The 25,647-nt window shown below is 35.3% G+C and overlaps 1 protein-coding gene across 4 annotated transcripts in view; it reads left to right on the top strand.

Annotated features, from left to right (window-relative positions):
* LOC130049325 (multiple epidermal growth factor-like domains protein 11) overlaps positions 1-25,647 on the top strand; it is an 85,419-nt gene that overhangs the window by 46,495 nt on the left and 13,277 nt on the right. For 2 of the 4 annotated variants that reach the window (XM_056146736.1, XM_056146735.1), the window contains exons 15-24: positions 705-839; positions 1,641-1,775; positions 4,130-4,264; positions 5,421-5,555; positions 8,619-8,753; positions 11,703-11,837; positions 16,044-16,178; positions 21,044-21,178; positions 22,211-22,345; positions 24,517-24,651. In XM_056146736.1, coding sequence (XP_056002711.1) covers positions 705-839; positions 1,641-1,775; positions 4,130-4,264; positions 5,421-5,555; positions 8,619-8,753; positions 11,703-11,837; positions 16,044-16,178; positions 21,044-21,178; positions 22,211-22,345; positions 24,517-24,651 — 1,350 coding nt within the window. The remainder of the gene's footprint in view (positions 1-704; positions 840-1,640; positions 1,776-4,129; positions 4,265-5,420; positions 5,556-8,618; positions 8,754-11,702; positions 11,838-16,043; positions 16,179-21,043; positions 21,179-22,210; positions 22,346-24,516; positions 24,652-25,647) is intronic. The other 2 variants (XM_056146737.1, XM_056146739.1) reach the window with 2 other exon arrangements.

Raw genomic sequence — 25,647 nt, 5'->3', positions numbered from 1 at the left:
AAACAATTGGTACAGAGCGACTGACAGACCGATGTACGAAGAACATTCGGGTTGATAGAGGAAACGGAAAATTAGAATCACTTTTGATTGACTGTTTTTGGAATAAGTATTACGTTTTTAACATTCAGTGCGTCATTATAAACGGACATATTTATTGAAAGCTTCAAGGAATGTAATTGTCATAACTTCTTACACAGCTTTAATGTATAGGAAATGATTGAAATCATATCAAGTGGCATAACATTACTATTGAAATACACCGTGGAAGTGTTGTTTAAAAATAATACAGTGTTACATTATAACAAATATCAATTTGTCTTTTAAAGTCAATATTTCTCAAATCCCCGTCATGCTATATAGTCTTCTTATTTACAAATACATTATGTCAGTAGGTTGAATGTTGTCTGACGTGGTTATTACCAATGTTAGACATACCTTACATACACAGTTTGATTACGGGTTAATTATTTAGCATCCTCAAAATAGAGAGTCCACAGAAGATCCGACCTTTAAGTGATAACTTAACATCATTCAGAATTGCTCAATATACTGAATCATAAATCCAGTGTCACATGATAGCCCTATTAGATATGTATTCTTAGTTTTTAATGAAGGTAGTAAGCGCCTCTAAGAATGCATCTAAATGTAAACTATTGGACACTGTTGTTGATTCTTTCAAATTTTCATTATCTCTGTAATTTTAGTGTGTGAAGGCGGATTTTATGGAACGAATTGTTCCAAGCCGTGCGGACACTGTAATTCAGGGGCGCACTGTAACATCGTGACAGGAAACTGCCCAAACGGATGTCAAGGTCACTGGAGCGGATCTAGATGTGACGGTAAGTTAACAGAGTATAATATAGTTCCTAGCAGACGCATAATGTTTCGAATCATAAATAGTAATATTCTGCTGTTAGTATTTCACGTTTGTCAACTTGTCAAAAATTCTTGAAATGATTTTTCGTTATATCTTACAATACACACATTATTGCATTGTACTTCTTCTTGTCTTGATATTATGAATGTCTGCTGAGCAGTTTCCGCTAACCGTAGAAATATAAGATCACATATATTAATAAAAACCCTCTTCAGCAAAAATAATTTGAATACAAAGTGAATATAACGAACAGTGATCAATCTCATAACTCCTATAAACAATACAAAATAAATAGTTGGGCAAACACAGGACCCCTGGACACACCAGAGGTGGGATCAGGTGCCTAGGAGGAGTAAGCATACCCTGTTGAATGCTTAATGGAAATCCTAGATTTCTTGTTGACGTTCAATTATATTGTATAAAGTAGCATAAAAATACGACGTATGCCAGATAGATGACATTGTTGTCGTGTGAATGAAGTCCTTATATGTCCGGTTACGGTCGATACCTTAAAATTACGGTCTAATACAGACAGCATTTGACCCAGTGATATGTTGTTTTGGCAAACTGGATCGTTATAACGACCATAGAATTTGCGAAAGGTTGGGTTTCTTATAACTAAACCCAATGACAAATGATAATATTTTTTGAATAGTATGTTAAGGGAGTAAAGCGCTCTAAGAATGAAAGAAAAGTGCTCAATATATAAATTACTCAATATTTATATGGATCATTTTAAATTTTCATTATATCTGCAATTTAGTGTGTGAAGCTGGGCTTTATGGACCGAATTGTTCCCAGCTGTGTGGACACTGTAATTCAGGGACGTTCTGCAATAGCGGGACAGGAATCTGTCCTTACGGATGTCAAGATCACTGGGGCGGATCTAAATGTGACGGTAAGATAGCATAACGTGTTAGTGTTCCAAGTAGACGCAAGGTATTTTAAGTCATCAATTGATTTTTGTTCGTTATTTGTGTCTTTCATTAACATTAACGTATTGCTCTCAGTATTAACTTTTCTAAATTTTTGGATAAAAAGCTTGAAATGAGTTGTCTTTATATGTTGATAATCACGCATTATTTCATTTTTTGTTTTAATTTTTTATTTGATAAGGTTCCGTTGACAGTAGAAATTGAAATTTACGTCACCTTAATCAATTACCAAGTTCAGCAAAATATAAATCAAAAATACACAATGATTTTGAATTATCCAACAGGAAGTCACATCATAAATATGACGTATGTCGAAAATAGAGGGGGTACAAGTTGCATAATTAACGTCAGCTCTGACCCCGATCTCAAATTCATTTTCCTTCCCCATGTTCCTGTAATTCGGATTTGGTTCATGGTCGCATATTGTGAAGTGCGAGGTTGTCATATTTCATCCACCTACAACGATGTAAAATGTCACAATATATTTGCCCAAACGAGATATCACGGTAAATGTGGTCGGCGAGAAAGGAATATTACTCAGCTTCTTGGTCAAAACTATATGTCTTCAGGGAGCCTGGTTTTGAGACTTGTGATATATATCCCACAGTCTGTTCGTGATTCACCACTTTCGCCACCGAGTGTTATATTACATTTACATATAGAGATGATACTCCGTCAGTTCCTTAAACTAGCAAAGAAAAATATACCGTGAACATAAGCATCTCAGCATTTGACCTGTATTACTTGTAGATGAAAGGTTACGATAAAGAGCAGTGATCAATTTCATAACTTTTATAAGCAATTCAAAAAGAGAGTTGGACAGATCAATATATTTATTATATACCCATCAATGTATTGTTCTCTGATACTGTGGATTTCACAGCGTGTGATCTGGTTTTCCGGATCACCACACTGTGGTTTTCTGATTCCGTATCAGTATCCTCTGAAAATGATGCCGTCACAATGACGTCACAATGCATCAATGTAACATTATTTGTGGGAAATATTGACCGCGTGACAAACGAAAGTGCGTACACAAAACATAATGTCATGGTATGTCTGTGTTTTTGATAGTTTGGATTACATCTATTATCTTAGAAATGTGGATTTAAAATGCAGAAGGGAGTATATAATAAATTTATAATTACTACAGTAACTTGATATCGTTGACAGGCGCGGAGCATCAGATCAAACCCGACACTTCACGTCTCGTGTGATCTGATGATCCGCGCCTGTCATCTCGACGTGATCCGACTCTTCGGATCAAGTTACTGTAGTAATAGAAGATATGTATCGAACTCCTGGATATAGCATATATGGGATCAGGATTAAACACCCCCTCTATACCAATCACACCTGCCATAAACCTTTTACCTTGATCAGGTAAACGGAGTTATCCGTAGTTAAGATCAGTGTGCCAAGAACGGCCTAACAATACAGTCGCTATAAAACACATCCGACAGCATCTGATCCAAAAATAGATTGCAGTGGAAAACTAGATCGTTATAACGACCTTAAGATTTGCAAAATGCGTATTTGAACGAGATTGTAGATACCTCTGCACCATATACTTGTTTATCAGTATAATATCTCGATTTAAAAACTTATCATACGCAGAACAAGCACTTACGCATCAAATCAGTTGAGAGATGTAAACACCATATGCAGGTGATAATGGAATAGTGTTACATAAATATGAGAAGATGACGATGGATAAGCTGAACTCATCTCGTTTGTGATAAAGTTGAGTTGTTGGTTTGCCGTTAATATCTACTTTCAATAAAACATATAAGTATGAAGCAGAAGTGAAGGACTTTGTGGTGTGTTTTATTTCGAGTTCACTGGAATGTATCGAATCGACATATGAATGAAAATTGTTTTTATCAATAGATAATACGTTGTCGATAAAGGAGATTGATCACTGTTCGTTATCTTTGCCTTTCATCTAAATGTCTAATTGAAGGCAAGAGCTTTTTAAGAAATTCACAAGATACATTTCTTCTTTCCGACCAAAAAAGAGTGAAATGAAAAAGAGCATCAAATGATAAATGGATGAATGAATAACTAAAATGTATTAATGAGTCGCGATGTTTTTTTTTATTTCAGTATTTCCGTGCTCATGAACTTAACATCATGCAGAATTTTGCCTAAATCTTTCCTTGTAACGAATCATTAACCCAATGTCATATGATAGCAGTATCACAAATTTATTTGAGATAATATTGGAAGGGAGTAAACTCCTCTAAGAATGTGCCTAAATGGAAACCATTCCGTATTCATATCGATTCTTTAAATTGTCATTGTTTCTTATTTTTAGTTTGTAAAAGTGGATATCATGGATGGAATTGTTCCCAGCCGTGCGGACACTGTAATTCAGGGACGTTCTGTAATAGCGTGACAGGAATTTGTCCTAACGGATGTCAAGGTCACTGGAGCGGATCTAAATGTACCGGTAAGATGATGGAGTACGTTATATTTCCTGGAAGACAGATCGTTTTTTCGAATAATTAAAAATTAAGTATTGTTACTAGTATTTCACTTTTGGCAACATTTTTCTTTTCCCATGATATTTTAAAGTCTACTAATCACTTTCAGTTAACATTACATCACATTAACCTATAACCAGTTTCAACAAAACATTTGGATGCTTAATGTAAGAGCTAAATTCCCAATGCTTTTCATTTCTGTAGCAGGAAGCCACATCACAACTATGACGTTTGTCAGATATAGGGTGTGATGAATGTTGTTGCATAGTTTACGTTCTGGTACATCATGTACCGCACGAAACCTTCACTTCATAATTTTTCTTCCCGATTTCCATGTAATTTTGACCCCATGATAGCTTTATTCTGTGAAACGCGATATTGTTATTTCTTATTCTTCCCCAACGAAACAAGATTTCGAAATATATTCGAAATGTATTTGCACAAACGAGAACCTACGACTGGCTTGTTTGAAAATACTACTCATCTTAGGTCCCTGGTGCCAACTCTAGATTTACAGAGATTCGAGCTTGCCCTACTCTGAAATGTTGGACTTGCAAGATTGATCGTGTTTTAGATATACCTCTTCAGACATCTCGTATTATGATAAATTTACGAATACATAAGATTCAGAGAAATAAATGCCGTGAACATATATCAGCATCAGACATTGTATTTAAGGTATATCACTTGTATTTCTTATAAATATAATTTCACAAGTGCTTCCTAACTTCAAACAAACTTGGTCGTACAACGATGTAGACCAGCTTATGCAACAACACATACATTTATAATCTTCTAATTCTTATTGTTCTTGCTATTCCTGTTATTGCACTTCTTCTTCTTGTGACCAGTCTCATAAGTCATGTTAAGGAAACGACATTAAGAATAAAAAAACAAAAAAAACAAAAAACAAACCCAGACCACTGGACACCCCAGAGGCGGAACAAGTTGTATAAGAACAGTAAGCATTCTCTGTTGACATATTCTACCTCCTGTTAGCCCTTTATCTCGATGAGTGAAATACAGAAGTCCGTAATTGTAAACGAAGGAAGTAAACTCCTGTAAGACTGGGTTTAGATGTAAACTATTCGATATTAAAGTTTTATTATTTCTCTAATTTAGTGTGTGAAGGCGGGTATCATGGGCCGGGTTGTTCCCAGCCGTGCGGACACTGTAATTCAGGGACGTTCTGTAATAACATGACAGGAATTTGCCCTAATGGATGTCAAGGTCATTGGAGCGGATCTAAATGTGACGGTAAGTTAACAGAATATGACTTTGCTACTAAAAACACATATCTTAAAATTGTAACAGTGGTGTACAACTGTTAGCATTTCATTTTCGTTAAATTTCAAAGCAATTCAATGCAGAATGTCGGAGTTGGAATATCTGCCTCGACAGACCTAAGCTGTTGGATGACACACTATGATGTATGTCAATTATGAAGGGTGGTGATTGTTCTTGCATAATTTCCGTTCCGATATATCCTCTTCTGATTGGAACCTTAAAATTATTACTTCTCTTTACGATTTTTATATGGTTTTAATTCCAGTCATAGCTCGTTATTTCTCATTCTACCTCCAACGATGGAATATTTCGAAATGCATTTGCACAAGCAAGAACTCACGGCAGATGTGTTTGGTAAACAATGAAATAGTACTCATCTTAGGTACTCTATATTTACAGGAATTTGTGTTTGTCCCATTCTCAATTTTGGAGACTTCCAAGATTGATCACAGTGTTTGCTATTGATAGACCTCTTAAATCACTAGTGTTATATTGTGTTTACATATACAGCTGATTCTCCGCCAGTCCCTTAGATTACAAAGATATATATGCCGTGAACATAAGCAATCAGTTAGTATTTTTATATCGATAACCATTATTTCTGATAGATGTATTTCCTCTAGTGCACCAACTATTTTCAATTCCAAACAAAAGTTATAGCGCCTTGACAAAGACCATCTTCTAAAATAAACGAACATACTACTCTTGTTCTTTTTTTCTGTTCTTGTTCTTCTTTCTCCTCCCCGAAAATATATAGTTATTGATATCATCAATCATATCAAGAAAACGATATATTAAGAGTGAGACACACAAACACTTGGACAATCAAGAGATGGGATCAGGTGCCCTGGAGAAGTAAAGATGACCTTTCACTGGTTACAGCAGCCGCCAACCATATATATTCATCAGGAAAATAGAGTAATCCATCATTGAAATCGATATGTAAAGAACAGCGTCCCGATTGAGACGAAACACGCATTTACAACCTTCATGGTGTAATTGAAAATAAATGACATTATAATTTGAAAAATACTGACTTTAAACGAGACTGTTGAAATCCCTGCGCAATCAACTTGTTTGTCGATAGCCTTTTTGGATTTCAAAACTGATCATACAACGGATCCGTTTAGGCTTTCGATTCATTTGAGAGACGTCAAACCATGTGCACTTCTATTGTTTTAGTTCAGTTTGTACAAAGCTATCAAATCATATTCACTGCGCGGGTATGTTAAGGCAGGTCATGCTTCATTTATGCACGTCAACTGCATAATTTTTAAAATATGTCTTACATAGAGAGAGGGAGCTACTAACTCTTAAAAACTATTTTGGTTGTTTACATGAGAACATTTTGTATGATAACAACATGACAAACATGCGCTTCCGTATTATGTCATTGCATGACTGTTATAAATAGATCATGGAGGTACCTTAATAGAAAATATAAAAGTAACACATTATCCCAAGATTCAAATATTGGTCTAACTGGCGATAATGACGGTAAAATACCCATAGTATATCAGAATTACTGATAGAATCCTACCACTTTCAATAAGAAATAATTATTGAACATTGAAACACGAAACCATCTAGCTCATGTTTTACATTTTGCATGATGCTATGTAGTTTTCTTTAAAAGTTTTCTTAACAGAAGATTATATCAGTAATTGCCGTGTACATTAGTTTATGACCTTTCAAACGGTGTATAAAAAGTCTCTAAAGTATGCGGGCTAATGTGTTACTTTTGCAGTTTTATTTCAGTTTGTGACAGAGGAAAATCGGATCGAGATGCTAAATGGAATGTTTTCTCCGTTAAACAAAGTTGTCAATGAATGATATCAACATACCTTCTTAATATCAATAAATTCTCAGCGTTTCACATATATATTCCATATATCCCATGTCATATATTTCAAATACTCTACATTTTGTCGATATTTGCATGACATACATAAACAAATTCCTTGCATGTGTCAACGTCACTCGATGTATAGTCATGACGTCATCAGTTTACTTTCATATCGATCAGACAGAAATTACACAACAGCAGTATAGCATTTCGAATTTTGTTGGATCTTAGTAGCTGCATGGTTTATTTTATGCATAAATAAAACTTAAATAAGAAATAAAATCGGAATTTAATATATACTTAGTGATATACTTATTTCAATTATGACGTCACATTGTTTCGAGGATTTTATCCCAGTAAAAATTTTCATAACCTGCCTTAACGTACCCGCGTGTTTGCATGTTCTGTCATTGGGTCAAACGCTATCTGACGTGTTGTATACCTATTGTTCAGTCGTTCGTAGCACATTGATTTGGACTAAGGATAACTCCATTTACCTGATCAAGGTATGGGACTCATGATTACCGGTCGATAAGGGATATTTACTACTCCTCCGCACCTCATCCTACCTCTGATGTGTTTGTTCAACTCTCCATTATGTGCTGTTTATATGAGCTGAGATTAGTCACTGTTCGTTATATTCATTGTCCATTGTATTAGACCGCAATTCGAGAATTTTTACCGCGTTTTTAGGAGGCCAATATATGGAATGAAATTAACAGTTTGCAAATCTTCAATTTTCTTAAATAAAAGGCAAGTGAGATAATGATTGTTTGGCTGTTTTCCGCCACACTCAACAATTTTTCAGTTATCTAATAGAATAATGAATTGCGATACTTGTGTTCGCATCATGTTACACAAATCGATGGTCATCCAGAATTTCGTTCAATACGTTCCTTATAACGAATCATATACCCAATGATATATGATAGCAGGATTAGAAATGTAATTATAGTAGTAATCCTCCGGAATTGCGTCTAGATGTAAAGTAGTCGATATTGATATCAATCGTTTTAAATTTTCATTATCTTTTCAATTTAGTGTGTGCAGGTGGATATCATGGGCCGGACTACCCCAAACCGTGAGGGAAATAGTAGATGAAGGGAGCGAACCCCTGTAACAATGATGCAAACTATTCGCTATTGATATTGATTATGTTCATTGTTTTCATTATGTCTGTAATTTAGTGTGTGAAGGTGGACTATATGGACCGGATTGTTCGAAGCCGTGCGGGCACTGCATCTCAGGAACGTTCTGTAATAACGTGACAGGAATTTGCCCAAGCGGATGTCAAGGTCACTGGAGCGGATCTAAATGTGACGGTAATATATCAGAGCATGTTTTTGTTTCTAGAAGACACATTCTCTTTCAAATTATAACGAGTTACGTACTGCTAATAGTATTTCACTTTCGTCATATTCGAAAAAAAGAAGATCAAGAGATATTTTTTTCTTTATACGTTAATATGCACGCATGATATTAAGTATTGCTTTTTAATTTCATGATAGTCTTAATGTTTCCTGTTTAGTCTCTGATAACCTTACAAGTATAACATAACATCTCATTGATTAATAACCTCGTTCAGAAAACATTTTGAATAAATATTGTGAATGTTAAAAACTTCATAATTTCCATTTCTATAGTCGGGAATCATTTGTGTTTTATGAACAAGGGGTGATTACTCCTTTTAAAATACCGGTCCCGCTTCATTGTCTAACAGGGATTTGAGTTTGCCTTGTTCCAAATTTTTTGGACTTGTCAAGTTGATTTCCCTGCCTGTTATAGATAGCCCTTTTCCGTCTTTTCGTATAACATCACAGTTACATATGCGGGTTTCAAGATAACTGGTTCGGATTTAAATGTGAAGGTAAGATGATACAGTACGTTTTGGTTTCTAGAAGACACTTGATATCTCGAATCATTAATTGTATTGCTTTAGTACGTCACATTTGTCAATTTGTTTTTGCGAGGGGGGGGGGGGGTGAACATAGTTGTCCTTATATCTTGAAATACACTTATCATATCAACTTTTTTTTAGTTCATTCTCTTTTTAATGTATGTTGATTAGCATCCGTTAACCACAAAAATGTCAGTTTGCGTTATATCAATCAATCAAAAGGGAGATCAATGAAAGGTGCAGATAACGAGCGGGTCTTAAATCGTAAAACTCTTAAACGCAGTACAAAATAGAAAGTTGGGTAAAAATGGTCCCCTGGATATATCATGGTTGTGATCAGGTGCCTTGGAGGAATAGGCATAGATTGTCGACCACCGACACCCAATGCGAGCCTCATATCTTTATCAAATAAACACAATGATCCTTAGTCAAACTCATAGCGCAAAGAAAAGCCTACCACTTGTTATGAAACACGTCAGACAGCATTTGACCACAGGTAGATTGTATTGGCAAAATATATCATTATAACGACCACATCAATTGATAACAGCTTTGTGCTAACAATTTGAATGCTTGATGCAAATTCTAAATACACAATGCTATCCATTTCCATAGCAAGAAGTCACTTCACAACTATGATGCACGTGGAATACAGGGAGTGGTGATTTCTGTCGCATTATACATGTTACGGTAGATCCTCTTTCCTACTAGAACCGTCAAATCATTATTTTTCTTCATGATCTCCCTGTATTTCTGATTCCGGTGAGGACTTCATTTTGTGAAACGCGAGCTTGCATTTTGTTGTTGTTTTTTTCTTCGTTCTAACAACAATTTAAAATGTCACAATATATTTCGGAAAAAGAGACTTCACGGCGCGTGTTTTAGGTAAGCAAGCAAATATTACTCATCTTATGTTCCTAGTCAACACTTTAGGTCTTCAGGGATTCGTGTTTGCCATAAACCTTTGTTTGGAATTGCAAGATTGATTACAATGTATGTTATTGATATACCTCTTTATTAATATAGTTATATCTAAAGATGATACTACGTCAGTTCCTTGAACTAACAACGAAATAGATGCCGAGAACATTAGCAACCGAATTATTACTCTAAGGTCTATAATTTATATCTTTTATAGATATATTTCCAACAGTGCAACCAAATGTCTTAATTCCAAACAAATTTTGTTGACCATTGATATAGACCAGCTTATCAAAAAAATCCATACCTGTATGGTCTTCTTCTTCATCATCATCTTTTTTATTCTTTTTCTTCAACAAAAACTATACAGGGATCAATCCCGTATATCAAATAGAACAGGACATTAAGAGTAAAAAACACAAACTCCTGGACACCCAGGGGGCGTTTTCAGGTCCCTGGGAGAAATAAACATCCCCAGTTGACTAATTATTCCCATCGTTAAACCTATATCTTGATCTGACAAAAAGAGTAATTCGTCACTTTATATAGTGTGTAAAGATCAGTGTAACGATAAATATGAAGCACACAATAGCAACTTTAAACCTATTAACATTTTGTGATAGAAGATAAAACACCATACAATTTGCGAAATGCTTGTTTTAAACGAGAATGTTCAAACGACTGTTACCCGAACTTATTTGGTGACAGCAAGTCTCGATTTGAAAACTGATCATACACATAGCAGATTTCTGCGTATCCAATGAGTTGAGACACATAAAATCATGTACACCTGATAATAGAACTGTTTTTCTATTTTTGGTTCCGGTTAAATTCCACAAAGCTATGAAATCATATTCTTCGTTTTCAATTCATGTCATTGGATTAGAGAGCAATGGAATCGCTACCGGATATTGAAGCGGTAACAAAATATAGAGCAACAAATTAACAACCTGTAACTTTTCAATTTCCCGACCAAACAAAAAACAGGAAAACCAACATCAATCGATCAATGAAAGAAAAAAAGAAATACTGAATATTGTAAAGAATTGCGATTTTTTCTTTTACGTACTTCGTATTCGGACGTTAGTACGCAAACCTAACGTCATTAAGAATTTTGTTCAATACTTTCCTCCTTTAGTATAACACGCTTTCAAATATATTTATAATAGGAAATGAAGGAAGTAAACTCTTCTAATAGGTTTAGATGTTAGGGGTTTCTTACGCCTCCTAGGCACCTGATCCCTCCTCTGGTGTGTACACAGGGGATGCTTACTCCTCCTAGTCACCTGATCCCACTTCCGGTGTGTCCAAGGGTCCGCGTTTGCCCAACTATCTATTTTGTATTGGTTATACGAGTTATGAGATTGATTATTGCTCGTTATATTCACCTTTCATGTAAACTATTCAATATTGATGTCGATTGTTTTGATTTTTCATTATATCTGAAATTTAGTGTGTGACGGTGGATATTATGGTTCGGATTGTTCCATGCCGTGCGGACACTGCAATTTAGGGACGATATGTAATAACGTGACAGGAATTTGTCCAAACGGATGTCAAGATCACTGGAGCGGATCTAAATGTGACGGTAAGATGACAGATCATGTTATTGTATTTAAAAGTCACATTGTATTTGAATCATTAACTCTATTGCTTTAGTGTTTTCGTTTATCAAGGGGGGGGGGTCCTTATATTTTGAAATACACGCTTTATTCCAGCTTTTTTTAGTTCGTTCAATTTTTTAATGTATGTTGATTAGCTTCTGCGATCCAAAAAAAATTTAAGTTTACGTTATATCAATGAATCAAAAGGAAGATCAATGAAAGACGCAGCTAACGAACAGTCATCAATCGCAAAACTCATTAACGCGATACAAAATAAAGTGTTGGGTAAACACTGTCCCCTGATATACCATGGTTGGGAACAGGTGCCTAGGAGGAATAGGTATACGTTGTCGACCAGCCGCATCCGTTGTGATCCCTGTATCTTTATCAAGTAAACGGAGTTCTCCGTAGTCAAAATCAGGGCACAAAGAAATTGTTATGAAATACGTCAGACAGGATTTGACCCACATGTAAATTTTATTGGCAAAGTATTTCGTTAAAACGACCACACCAATCACTAAACACTTTCAGCAGAACAATTTGAATACTTAATGTAAATTCTAAATAACCAATAATATCCAGTTCCATAACAGGAAGTCACTTCACAGCTATGATGCATATAGAAATCAGAGCGTGGTGATTTCTGTCACATAATATATATTCTGGTATATCCTGTTCCCATTATTACATCACACAACAAGTCTAACAGGGGATGCTTACTCCTCCTAGGCACCTGATCCCACCTCTGGTGTGTCCAGGGGTCCGTGTTTGCCCAACTATCTATTTTGTATTGCTTGTAGGAGTTATGAGATTGATCACTGTTCGTTATCTTCACCTTGCATTAAGCACACCTTTTCGTAGACAACGAGAAGATCACTTGATCAGGACCCTAGGTGCTGCTTTCCCATACGTATGTAATGATAATGCATACGATATGGGAAATTTTACTAGTCCACAAGGAAATAAAGTGAATGAGATGGGAATTTCCCCAATACTCAATGACAGAAATGCAGTCATAGACATCGTTCATATAAAAGAACAGGGATACATGATGTCACTTTTGTTTAAATTTTAGCTTACGTCAACATACAATTCGAACTTATTTCAAGTTCAACTCTACACCCATTATTTTCTATAGTTCAGTTGGACATGACAGTACTGGTGACGTTGATGTAGTTGAAAATGAGGACCTTGAATCATTTATTCTAAAAGGTCCTAAATACAGAGAACCTCGGTGTTTCAATTGGCGACATAACTTCATTTCTGTCGAAGGATTATGCCAGACGATGGGCTAAATATGAAAAAGAAGAACTTGATACATTGTCAGAGTGGATTAAAAGTATAAAAGGGATATTAAAATCCCGCATTAAACATATCAAGAGAAAAGTACGCGCCATCTATCCTTCTGTGCTTAGTAAACCGAAAGTGATAGAAGAATTAGATAGGTTACATGGGGACTATGTTTTGGTTCCAGCTGACAAAGCTTGTAACAGCATTGTCTTTGTTTCTGAGGCTCATTATTACTACTGTATTTTAAACGAACTTTGCATTACTTCCACCTTTAGTAATCGTACCTGCACTCCAACTGCCCTTTCAAAAGACGAATTTATTCAAAACCATGCTTCAGATTTAGAAACATTTAATATTCCAGTCAATGGGTCCAATGATTAAAAGTAATCATACCTATACTTGGTTCGTAAACTTCATAAAAACACATACAAACAGAGTTTCATTGCTGGATTCAGTAAGTGTTCTACCAAGCTCTTATCATTGCTCCTCACGAAAATATTAACAGCTGTGAAGGAGAAACTTCAAACGTACTTTGCGGCTATATATGCCAGAAGTGGTGTCAATCATATCTGAATTCTAAAATAAAATTAAACAACTTTTTAGTAAACTTGAAATCACAAAACCTTTCTCAAATCAACAACATCATAACTTATGACTTTTCCACTCTTTACGCGACCATGTCTCACGATGAATTAAAGACTAGACTTTTGACATCATAGATATCATAGACAGTTGCTTTTTCAGCAAAAATGGAAAACACAGATATTCCTATCTTGTGATCAGTCATCCAAAAATTATTTTATTTAAAGCCACTCTGATTCCACACCCATGTATTCTGAAGTCGAAATGAAAAATATGGTCTAGTTCGTCATTGACAATATATTCGGGGTCTTTGATGATCAGGTCTCCCAACAGTCTGATGAAATCCCAAGGGGAATAAATTGTGTTTATTTTTAGCTGGCCTGGTTTTATATGAATATAAAGCAGAAATTACGCAAAAACGTCTAGACGAACAGAAAAAAATATATTGCTGTGGCCCTCAATTCGACATTTAGATGTATCGACGATGTATTATTTATTTAGAATAATAATTTTCTTTTATATGTCGATTCAATATATCCCAGTGAACTCGAAATAAAAGACACCACAGAGTCGTCCACTTCTGCGTCATACTTCGATATTTTATTTGAATAGATATTAATAACAAATTAAGAACTGAACTTTATTACCAACGGGATTATTTCAACTTCTCCATCGTCAACTTCCCATATGTATGCAGCAACATTCCATTATCACCTGAATATGATGCTTACATCGTTAAACTGATTTGATACGCAATACCTTGTTCTGCGGATAGTCAGCTTTTAAATAGAAGCAGGTTATTGACAAACAAGTTAATGGTGCCGGGGTTCCAAGAATCTCGTTTAAAATCAGCATTCTATGGTCGTTAAAATGATATAGTTTGCTAATACAAACTATCATTGGGTCAAATTTTTTCTGACGTGTGTCATGCCGATTGCTAGGCCGTTCTTGGCACACTGATTTTGAATACAGATAACTCCGTTTACCTGACCGGTCGATAGGGGATGCTTACTCCTCCCAGGCACCTGATCCCACCTCTGGTATATCAAGGGGTCTGTGTTTGGCCTACTCTCTGTTTTGTATTGCTTATTGGAGTTATGAGATTCATCACTGTTCGTTATCTTCACCTTCACTAAAACATTCAAATCATTATTTTTCTTCCTGATCTCACTGTATTTCTGATTCCAGTGATGGTTTCCTTTTGTGAAACGCGAGCTTGTCTTTGAGTTTATTCGAACAACAACAATGTAAGATGTCACAATATATTTGCCAAATCGAGTCGTATGTTCATTAAGCAAAGACATGCTACTCATCTTATGTTCCTGGTCAAAACTTTGTGTCTTCAGGGATTTGTGTTTGTCCTAGATCAATTTTTTTTTCGACTTGCAAAATTGATCATAGTACCTGCTATCAATTTACCTCTTTGGTAATCGTATTAAAGTACATTTATATCTAAAGATGATACTCCGTCAGTCCCATGCACTAACAGAGAAAAAGATTCCGAGAACATAAGCAACCGAATTATTACTTTAAGGTCTATAATTTGTATTTCTTATAGATACATTTCCAATAATGCACCCATATGTATTCATTCCAAGCAAATTTTGTTGTTCATTAGTATAGACGAGCTTATGCAAAAAATACATACCTGTGTAATATTCTTCTTCTTATTCCTCTTGTTCTTTTTCTATCATAAAACAATATGCAGTGATAATTCTCATCAATTATCTATAGGAAACGAAATTAAGAATCATACATACAGATCCCTGGACACCCCAGACACCGAGCCAGGTGCCTAGCAGAAGTAATCGTCCCCTGCTGACCTGTTGCACCTGCTGTTAGCCATTTATCTTAAATAGCAGACTAGAGTAGTCCGTAATTAAAATCAATATGTAAAGACCAGCGTAACAATTGATATGGAAAACGTAGTGACAACCTTCGACCTAATTTCTTCTTGCATTACAAAGTATACCACCATGCCGGGTATTCAGATGGGATCTTCATATATAGAATCAAATCAGCAATTTGTAATTTTTCAATGTTGCGACTACAAAGAAAGAAAAAAAAAAACGAATTGAAATACTTTTTGTTTATTTCCCAATTTTCATAATCAGACCGTATTACGTTTACTTCAAATCATTAAAATGTTTGCTCAATATATTTCATAGAACGAATCGTAAACCCCATGCCAAATAATATCATTATTGCAAATGTATTTAGAATGGCCAATGAAGGGAGTAAACTCCTCTAAGAATGATGTTAACTATTCGATATTGATATTGATTCTGTTCATTGTTTTCATTATGTCTGACATTTAGTATGTGAAGGTGGATTCCATGGACCGGATTGTTCCAAGCCGTGCGGACACTGCATCTCAGGGACGTTCTGTAATAACATCACAGTGTTTTGTCCTAATGGATGTCAAGATCACTGGAGTGGATCTAAATGTGACGGTAAGATGGCAGAATATGTTATATTTCGTAGAGGACACAATGTTTCGAATCATCATCAGCAGTAATGTACTGCTGTTAATATTTCACGTTTATCAAATTTCAAAATGTTTTATCTTGATATACATGCATCGTTGCAAACGTTTTATTTTTATTTCATTATATTCTTAATGATTGCGCAGCTATGTTAAGGCTTCCCGGAGTTTGATATGCGTTCAAAACATACATTGGATTGCGAGGTCGGTTTTTGGTTTTCACTGGTAATTTATATACTTAAGTACAGACAATTTATATAGAAGGTTCTCTCTGCTATATATTAGCATATCTGTTATGATATCACATGACTTCGTTGATGACTTGACGGTCATTTATAATTGTTTGAAGTGTTTCACATAAATCGTTTCAGCGCAGCTCATTTAACAATTATTTTAAACCTTTTGTTTGATAAATGAACTCACCGTATCCTTGTGTACCCGAAATGTGCTTGGGAAAAATGGTAGTATTACTTGCGTACAAAATACACGTATTCATGAAGAGTTCAACTTACGGACACACATACCTATACATTTGATGGTAATCTGTATTCAAACAAAGCCATCAAACATTTAACCAAGCAAGATTCGGGTAGAGAACAAACTCCTCTTACGATTTCCGTAATATATCTCAAATGAATCCTCATAAATTAGCTGCGCTACACTCTTTTATAAACACATACTAAAATTCTACCTCTTATCACTGGTATATAACAAGAGTACATTTCAAAATTATATTTTTCGAAAGCAATGTACACACGCTGAATTTCAATCAAGAGTAATTAAACAAACTATTTAAAAATATTTGGACATATAAAATATTAAAATACAATTCAGACACATGAGTTTTGCTATATTGTTCTGACATCTTATAGGCAGTTTGAAATAAGGTATAAAGTTTTTGACACTCTTCCCGTCATAGCAGCTCAAGTTTGCAGTGATTTGACGTCATTTTCCATTATGTTGGTAGTTCAGAGAAGTAAAGGCATAAAGTGCACTGTGATATTCTATAAGGGAATCCTTAACCTATCCGCGTGTTGTTTAGTTTCATTTAATCGCAGCAATATGATATTACATCACATTAATAAATTTTGTCATGCAAGGCGAATATAACGAACAGCAATAAATTTCACAATCATCATAATCGTGATAATAGAGATTTGGGCAAACATGGACCCCTGGATATACTATAGTTATGATTAGGTGTTAAAGAAGAATAAGCATACCCTGCCCACCAGTCAAACTCGTCCTGATCCATATTTCTTGAACAAATATACGGAATTGTCAAATCGGCGTGCCAAAAACGGCTTAGCAATCGGCACGACACGTATTAGACAGCATTTGACCCAAGTATAGTTTGCATTGGCAAACTATTTCGTTATAACGACCATGCTAATCAATAAACACTATCAGCAAATATGATTTTAATGCTTAATGTAAAAACTAACTAGTCAATAATTTCCATTTCTTTAGTAGATAGTCGCATTACACCTATGATGTATGTCGAAATTCGGGCGTGGCGATTGTTGTTGCAAGATTTGTGTTCTGGTATTTCACGTTTAAGATCATTATTTTTCTTCTCGTTTTCCCTGTAATTCTGATTTTATTTACGGCATTATTTTCTGATACGCGACCTCCTCATGTTTCCAACACAACGGTGTAAGATGCCATGCTATATTTGCCCACACGAGAACTCACGGCGGGTGCGCTCGTCAAGTAAGGGAATATTACTCCTCTTAGCATCAAGCTCAAAACTCTGGGTCTTCAGGGAGTTCTATTTGCCTTACTCCAATGTTTTTAAATTTGCGAGATTGATCAAACTGTTTGTTAATGATATGTATCCTCTGTCGTCTCGTAGTATAATACAATTACATATACATATGATACTCCGACAGTTCCTCGAATTTACAGAGAAATGTATGACATAAGCAAGCAACTCATTCTTTTAACGTCTACAACCTATATTTCTGATAGAAATATGTCCACTAATGCAGCCAAGCAAACACTGTTTTGCATTGATATAGACCAGCTGGTGCAAAAACAAAACCAAAAACCAAAAAATAAAATTAAAAAAAAAAAAAAAAAAAAAAAGAAACAAAAAACAAACAACCAAAAAAACACCCATATAATCTTCTAATTCTTTCTGTTCTTGCTCTTGTTCTTGTTTTTGTTCCTTGTAAGGTGGGGATAACGAACTGTGATCAATCTCATAACTCCTATAAGCAATACAAAATAGATAGTTGGGCAAACAGGGACCCCTGGATACCCCAGAGGTGGGATCGGGTGCCTAAGAGCAGTAAACATCCCCTGTTGACCGGTCATACCCACCGTGAGCCCTATATCCTGATCAGGTAAATGGAGTTATCCGCAGTCAAAATCAGTGTGCCAAGAACGGCTTAACATACGGTATGAAAAACGACAGACAGCATTTTACCCAATGCGAGGTTGTACTGACGAACTAGATCGTTATAACGACCATAGAATTTGCGACATGCTGACTTCAATCGAGACTGTTGAAACCCCTGTACCATCAACTTGTTTGTCAGTAGCTTACCTCGATTTAAAAAACTGACCATACGCAGAACAATCTCTTGCATATCGAATCAGTTGAGATATATATACACCATATGCATGTGATAATGGAATATTCCTTGTACAACTGGCGTGCGCCCTTAAAATTTTCAAGTTAAAGGTAAATCATGGTATTTTGTTTAGAAAAATGTATATGATAAAAGAAGTAATAATTTCTTCCTCTCTCAGAGAAATAAATGACAAAATCTTTTAATTTATTGAAGTACTTTTAGTGGGTTGCTATTATTTCCATAAAACCTCAAAAATCGCATCATTTTATTATCCCCCCTTATATAAAATGACAAAAAAATGATAATTATAATTACTTAGGAAACATATTTCAAACCCTATAAAATCTGTAAAATCCAGGAAGTTCTTGGGCTTCACCCCTGAACCCCCACCTGAAGGCGCCCCCCCCCCCCCTGCTTTATACCATCCTCCTCAACTGCAATTCCTGGATCTGCCCTAGAAATGGCTGATAGAAACATCCTGGTATTGTCCTGTTCAATTCCCAAAGAGGTAATTTGGGAATGCTTAAGCATTTTAAGTTATGAAAAAGGTCAGTAGTTTATCTATGCTGGCTGAATGAAGGTGAAGATAACGAACAGTGATCAATCTTATAATTCCTACACGCAGTACTAAATAGATAGTTGGACAAACACGGACCCCTGGATACACCAGAAGTGGGATCAGATGCCTAAGAGGAGTAAACATCCTCTGTCGACCGGTCACACCCGCCTTGAGCCTTATATCCTGATTAGGTAAATGGAACTATCCAAAGTCAAAATCAGTGTGCCAAGAAGGACTTAACAATTGGTATGAAACACGTCAGACACCATTTGACCCAATGATAGATTGTATTGACGAACTAGATCGTTATAATGACCATGAATCTTTCTTCTCAATGCACCGAGTGCAAATCATGATGTCTATGTTCCTGTTCATTCATTCTCCCCATACCATGTAGTATATCAAAGGGGTTGGGATGCTATTTTGAGAGTTGATGATACATTTGTTTTCACAAATATAAATTGCATCTCATTTTTGGTGTGAATGTTTATGTGGGAGAACTCTAATATTAAGCATCAAATATGATGACGTATGATAAATTTATATTCTGAATGTGAGTGCAGAAAAGTAAACAACGAGAACTACAACAAAATATAAGCCAATATTTGAAATACATACTTTCTGTATTATATTTATTAATTGATAAAAGGTATTGCAAAGACTCTTCGTATTTCAGAAAGCGTTTTTGATAATGTGTTTACAATGTCTTTTGATAAACCGTTTTCTTAAGAAAACGTGTATTTTTCAACAGGCTTGGGGTTAGAAATGTTTTGCAAGTATCATATTGAACCCCATTATAGTGTATATTTTTTCTTATATTTAACTTACTAATAGACTAACCACTTACTGATCTAAACTAAGAAATTTGATGGATAGTCTTTTTGTAGCTAACGCAAAAGCATGACCCTGTGTGCAGATATTGTACACTATTTTAAGGCAGTTAGTTAATGTTGCTTTATCGAAGTAATGTTAAATCATGTTGATAATGATTGCTGAATTTGAAATCGATGTGTAATGTACAATTACATGGATATGAAAGGTTGTTTGAAACCATATCTGACAAGTTATGATCCTTTTTACAATAGAAATGCTATAGTTTTATTGTATGCAAGGTGAAGATAACGAACAGTGATCAATCTCATAGCTCCTATAAGCAATACAAAATAGATAGTTGGGCAAACACGGACCCCTGGACACACCAGAGGTGGGATCAGGTGCCTAGGAGGAGTTAGCATCCCCTGTTAACCAGTCACACCCGCTGTGAGCCCCATATATTGCTATCCCCTTGTTTTCTTCACTTTTTACGCTTTACAAAACGTGAAGCTGTCATCACAATTTCCACATATCTAAAAAACGAGGTCGTTTACATGTACCTACATCGATTTTAGACGCTTTTTATAACCTAGCGTCATTATCTACACATATCAAAATATAAAAAAAAATCAATAGTTAAGATGTTTAATATCAACCTATAAATCCCTAAATTGATAGTTTCCTTTTAACGAATCGTAAACCCAATGTCAAACAATTAATCTATCATAACTATATATATATATATATATATATATATATATATATATATATATATATATAATAGTAAATGAAGGGGGTTAACTCTTCCCAAAATGCGCCGTGATGTAAACTATTCGATCTCGTTATCTATTGTTTTAAATGTTCATTATCTCTGATATTTAGTGTGGGAAGGTGGATTTTACGGACCAAATTCCTCCAAGCCGTGCGGACACTGTATTCCAGGGACATTATGTAATAGCGTGACAGGAATTTGTCCTAAAGGATGTCAAGGTCGCTGGACCGGAACTAGATGTGACGGTAAGATAACAATTTGTTTCTTCATATAAGACAGGTAATGCAGCGTATCTGTAACAGTAACTGTTTGTATTTCACTTTTGGCAAAATTCAAAACAATTGAATTTGGAAGGTCGGGGTTCGAATCCCGGCAGCGACAGACTTAAGTCGTTAAAACAGATAATGACAGCTCAATGATTATGCGCTCGGCATCAGATGTGGATTCCATTTGTCCTCGGAGATGACTTTAAAACGGCTGGCCCGTACCACGGGGGTTGAGGCACGCTTAAGAATCCTTACTGCTCATAAACCTAATTTTCAAGCTGTTCTTAGTGACCTCTCTATATGAGTGAATTATCGAGAGGGACGTTAAACAATACACAATCAATCAAAAAACTTGAAACGAGTTTTCTTTTTATCTTAGTATACACATATTATTGCAAACTTTTTTCCTCATTACATAGCATTCTTAATGTCTGCTGATTAATTTCTGTTAACAATAGAGATACATTATTACGTCACATCAATCAATAACCAGGTTTAGCAAAAACGGTTTGGATGCTTAATGTAAGAGCTAAATACACAGTGCTTTTCATGCCTGTAGTAAGACGCCACATCACACCTAAAATGTATGTCAGATTTAAACCGCAGTGATTGTTGTTGCATAATTTACGTTTCATTATGTCACGTTCTATCCGGAACCTTAAAATCATTAGTTTTCTTCTCGATTTGCTTTGAATCAGTCTGCGTCGAACGATGGAATATTTCGAAATATATTTGCACAAACGAGAACTCACGACTGACCGTATTAGTTTGATTCAACTCATTGAAATGTTTGCTAAATATTTTTCATTTAACAAATCATAAACCGAATGTCAAATAATGGCATTATTACAAATGTACTTATGCAAGGTGAAGATAACGAACATTGATCAATCTCATAACTCCTATATAATAGTAAATGAAGGGAGTGAACTCCTCTAAGAATGGGTCTAGGTGTAAACCATTCGATGTTGATATGGATTCTGTTCAATTTCCATTACCTTTGTAATTTAGTGTGTGAAGGAGGATTCCATGGACCAAATTGTTCCAAGCCGTGTGGACGCTGTAGTTTAGGCACGTACTGTAATACCGTGACAGGAATCTGTCCTAACGGATGTCAAGGTCACTATAGTGGATCTAGATGTGACGGTAAGATAATAGAATATGTTTTTACTCTTAAACGACACATATTTCGAATCTGTAACAGTAATGTACAACTGTTAGTATTTCACTTTTGGCTAATTTCAAAACAATTGAATGTTGAAGATCGGGGTTGAATCCCTGCGGTGACAGACCTACGTCGTTAAAACAGATTGTTACGGTATATCACGTTCCACCCGGAACTTTAAAATCATTATTTTTCTTCCTGATTTGTTTATAAGCATTCTACCTCCAACGATGGAATATTTCGAAATATATTTGCGCTAACCATAACTCACGGCAGATGTGTTTTGTAAGCAAGGGAATATTATTCAACTTTGGTTCCTAGTCCCTACTCTATATTTACAGGGATTCGTGTTTGTCCCAATCTCTATGTTGAAGAATTCCAAAATTGATCACACTGTCTGCTATCGATGTACATCTTCAATCACTAGCATTATATTGCATTTACTTATTCAGACGATACTCTGTAAGTCTCTTGAAATAAAAAAAGAGTATTTACCGTGAATATGAGCTATCAACTCAGTATTGTAAGGTCTATAACCTGTATTTCTGATAGATGCATTTTTACTGGTGCACCATTTTTTTTTCAATTCGTAGCAAACGTTAAAGCGCATTGATATAAACAATCTTATAGAAAAAGGCAATGCTCTTGTTTTGTCCTTCCTCTTCCACAAAAAAAAAATATTCAGCTATTGATAGCATCAATCATATAAAGAAAACGATATTACAAGTAAGAGACACAGACAGCTGGATACCCAAGAGACGGGATCAGGTGCATAGGAGGAGTAAGCACCACCTGTGAGGAGTCACACCCGTCACGAACCCTATGTCTTGAAGAAGTAAATATAGCAATATCTAATTAACATCGGTATATAAATACCAGCGCAACAGTTGACATGAAACACACGATGACCACGTTCGTGTTGTTTTTGAAAATAAATGACGATATAATTTGCAAATTGCTGACATTAAACACGACTCTTGAAACCGCCTTGCCATCAACGCGTTTGTTGGTAAATATCTCAATTTAAAACCGATTATACACAGAGCAAATCCATGCGTTTCGAATCAGTTGGGAGACATCAAACCACATGCAGCTAATACTGGAACTGCGATTTTATTATTCGGTTCAGTTCATAAAAGTTTTGAAATCATATCCACCGTTTTCACTTTCTTTTAGTGTGTCAAATCTCGTATGACGTGTTTTATATCTATTGTTAGACCGTAATTGACACACTACTTTTGACTACGTATAACTCCATTTACCTGATCAAGATCTAAGACTCATGGTGGGCATCACCTAGCGACAAGGAATGTGTAATCTTCCCAGACACCTGATCCCACATCTGATATACCCAGGGTCTGTGTTTGCGCAAATCTCTATTATGTATAGCTTATATGAGCTGATATTCAATCACTGTTTGTTAAATTCACCGTTCATTTGATTATACCACAATGGAATGTCTACCGGGTATTGAGGGGGACAAAGGATATGAAACCAAGTTAACAAACCTTAACTTTTCAACCCCCACCCCCCGAAAAAAATAGCCAAATAAGGAAACGGCATCATTTGATAAATAAATATAAGAATCACTGAAACAGAATGATGAATCGCGATACTTCATTTCATACTTTTCGTGCTCAGACGATTTAACATCATCCAGAATGTTGCTTAATATTTTCCATATATCGAATCATAAACCCTATGTCATATAATTGGTTTTTATGAAATATGTTCATAGTTATATCTATATACTTATAATGATATATTTTGCGAATGCAACCTATTATTGTGTTAAATGCTATCTGACATGTTTCACAGCGATTGTTAGGTCGTTCTTGGCCCACTGATTCTGACTACGAATAACTCCGTTTACGATCAACATATAGGGTTCAAACCGAGTGCCACTGCTCGACAAGGAGTGCTTACTCATCCTAGGCAACTAATCCCACCTCTGGTATATTCAGGGCTCTGTGTTTTCTCAACTTTCTACCTAATATTGCTTATAGGATTTAAGAGATTAATCACTGTTTATTGTCTTCACCTTTTATTGATGATATTAAATGAAAGGAGTAAATTCCTTTAAGAATACATCTTGATGTAAAATGTTCTATATTGATATCGATTCTTTTTTTGCATTTTCTCTGATATTTAGTCTGTGGAACTGGACGTTATGGACCGGATTGTTCGAAGCCGTGCGGACACTGTATCTCAGGGACGTTTTGTGATGATGTGACAGGAACTTGCCCTTACTTGTGTCAAGGTCACTGGAGTGGATCTAAATGTGACGGTAAGTTAACAGAGCATGTTTTGTTCATAGAAAACACAGCATATTTCAAATCATTAACAGCAAATCATTGCTGTTGGTATTTCACTTAAGTTTTGTAATTTCAAAAAGTTTGAAGAGAGTTTTCTTTATACTTTAAGGTAAATCCCCGTACCACATGTTAATATCGAAAATCCGAAAGATTTACATCACTTTAAAACATGCATTGTTAATATACACTGGTTTTTTAGGCATTGTCTTTATCTGAACAACGGAAATATGTTTCTTTTATATGAATTGGAAAAAATGGACAGTATTTTACTTTTTAAAATGATTTCATCTCCTGAATCATGCTGTTGGTTTTAAAGTTATAAAAATGACCGCATAGTAGTCCAAACGTTTGATTTCGTAGCTTATTGTATCCGGAAATTTGTGACTTAAAATCTACATATTTTTTACAAAATTGCAAACACGTTACCGTTACACTCCAGCAATCATTTGACAACTTGAAAGCCCAATGTCCACCCTCTGTTCAAAACATTGAAAAAATGCACATTGGAAAATGTTGTCTAAATTTCCCATACCTGCAAACATCTGAAATTTGAAGATAACGAACAGTCATCAATCTCATAACTCATATAAGTAATACAAAATAGAGAGTTGGGCAAACACGGACCCCTGAATATATGCTGCTGACCAGTTGCATCCGCTATTAACCGTTTAACTCGACGAACCAAACACAGGGTCCTTAATTACAACTAATATGTAAAGATCAGTGTAACAATTGCTATGGCGAATGTAATGACAACCTCCGATCTAATTACACATTACTTTACGACTATACCGAGTATTGAGAGTGGGGGATGACGTATAGAATTAAATCAATAACTTTTCAATTTTACGACAAAAAGCAGAAAAAAAGAAGAAAAAAAACAACAACTAAAAACACAATATAAAAACAGCATATATTGATAAACGCATAATAGAAATACTTTTGACTGACGAATTGTAATATTTTTT

Source organism: Ostrea edulis, chromosome 8 (assembly GCF_947568905.1).
Source record: "Ostrea edulis chromosome 8, xbOstEdul1.1, whole genome shotgun sequence".
NCBI classification, from domain to species: Eukaryota; Metazoa; Mollusca; class Bivalvia; order Ostreida; family Ostreidae; genus Ostrea; species Ostrea edulis.
Note: the sequence above shows the minus strand (reverse complement) of the source record. Positions and strands in the feature narration are given on the sequence as shown.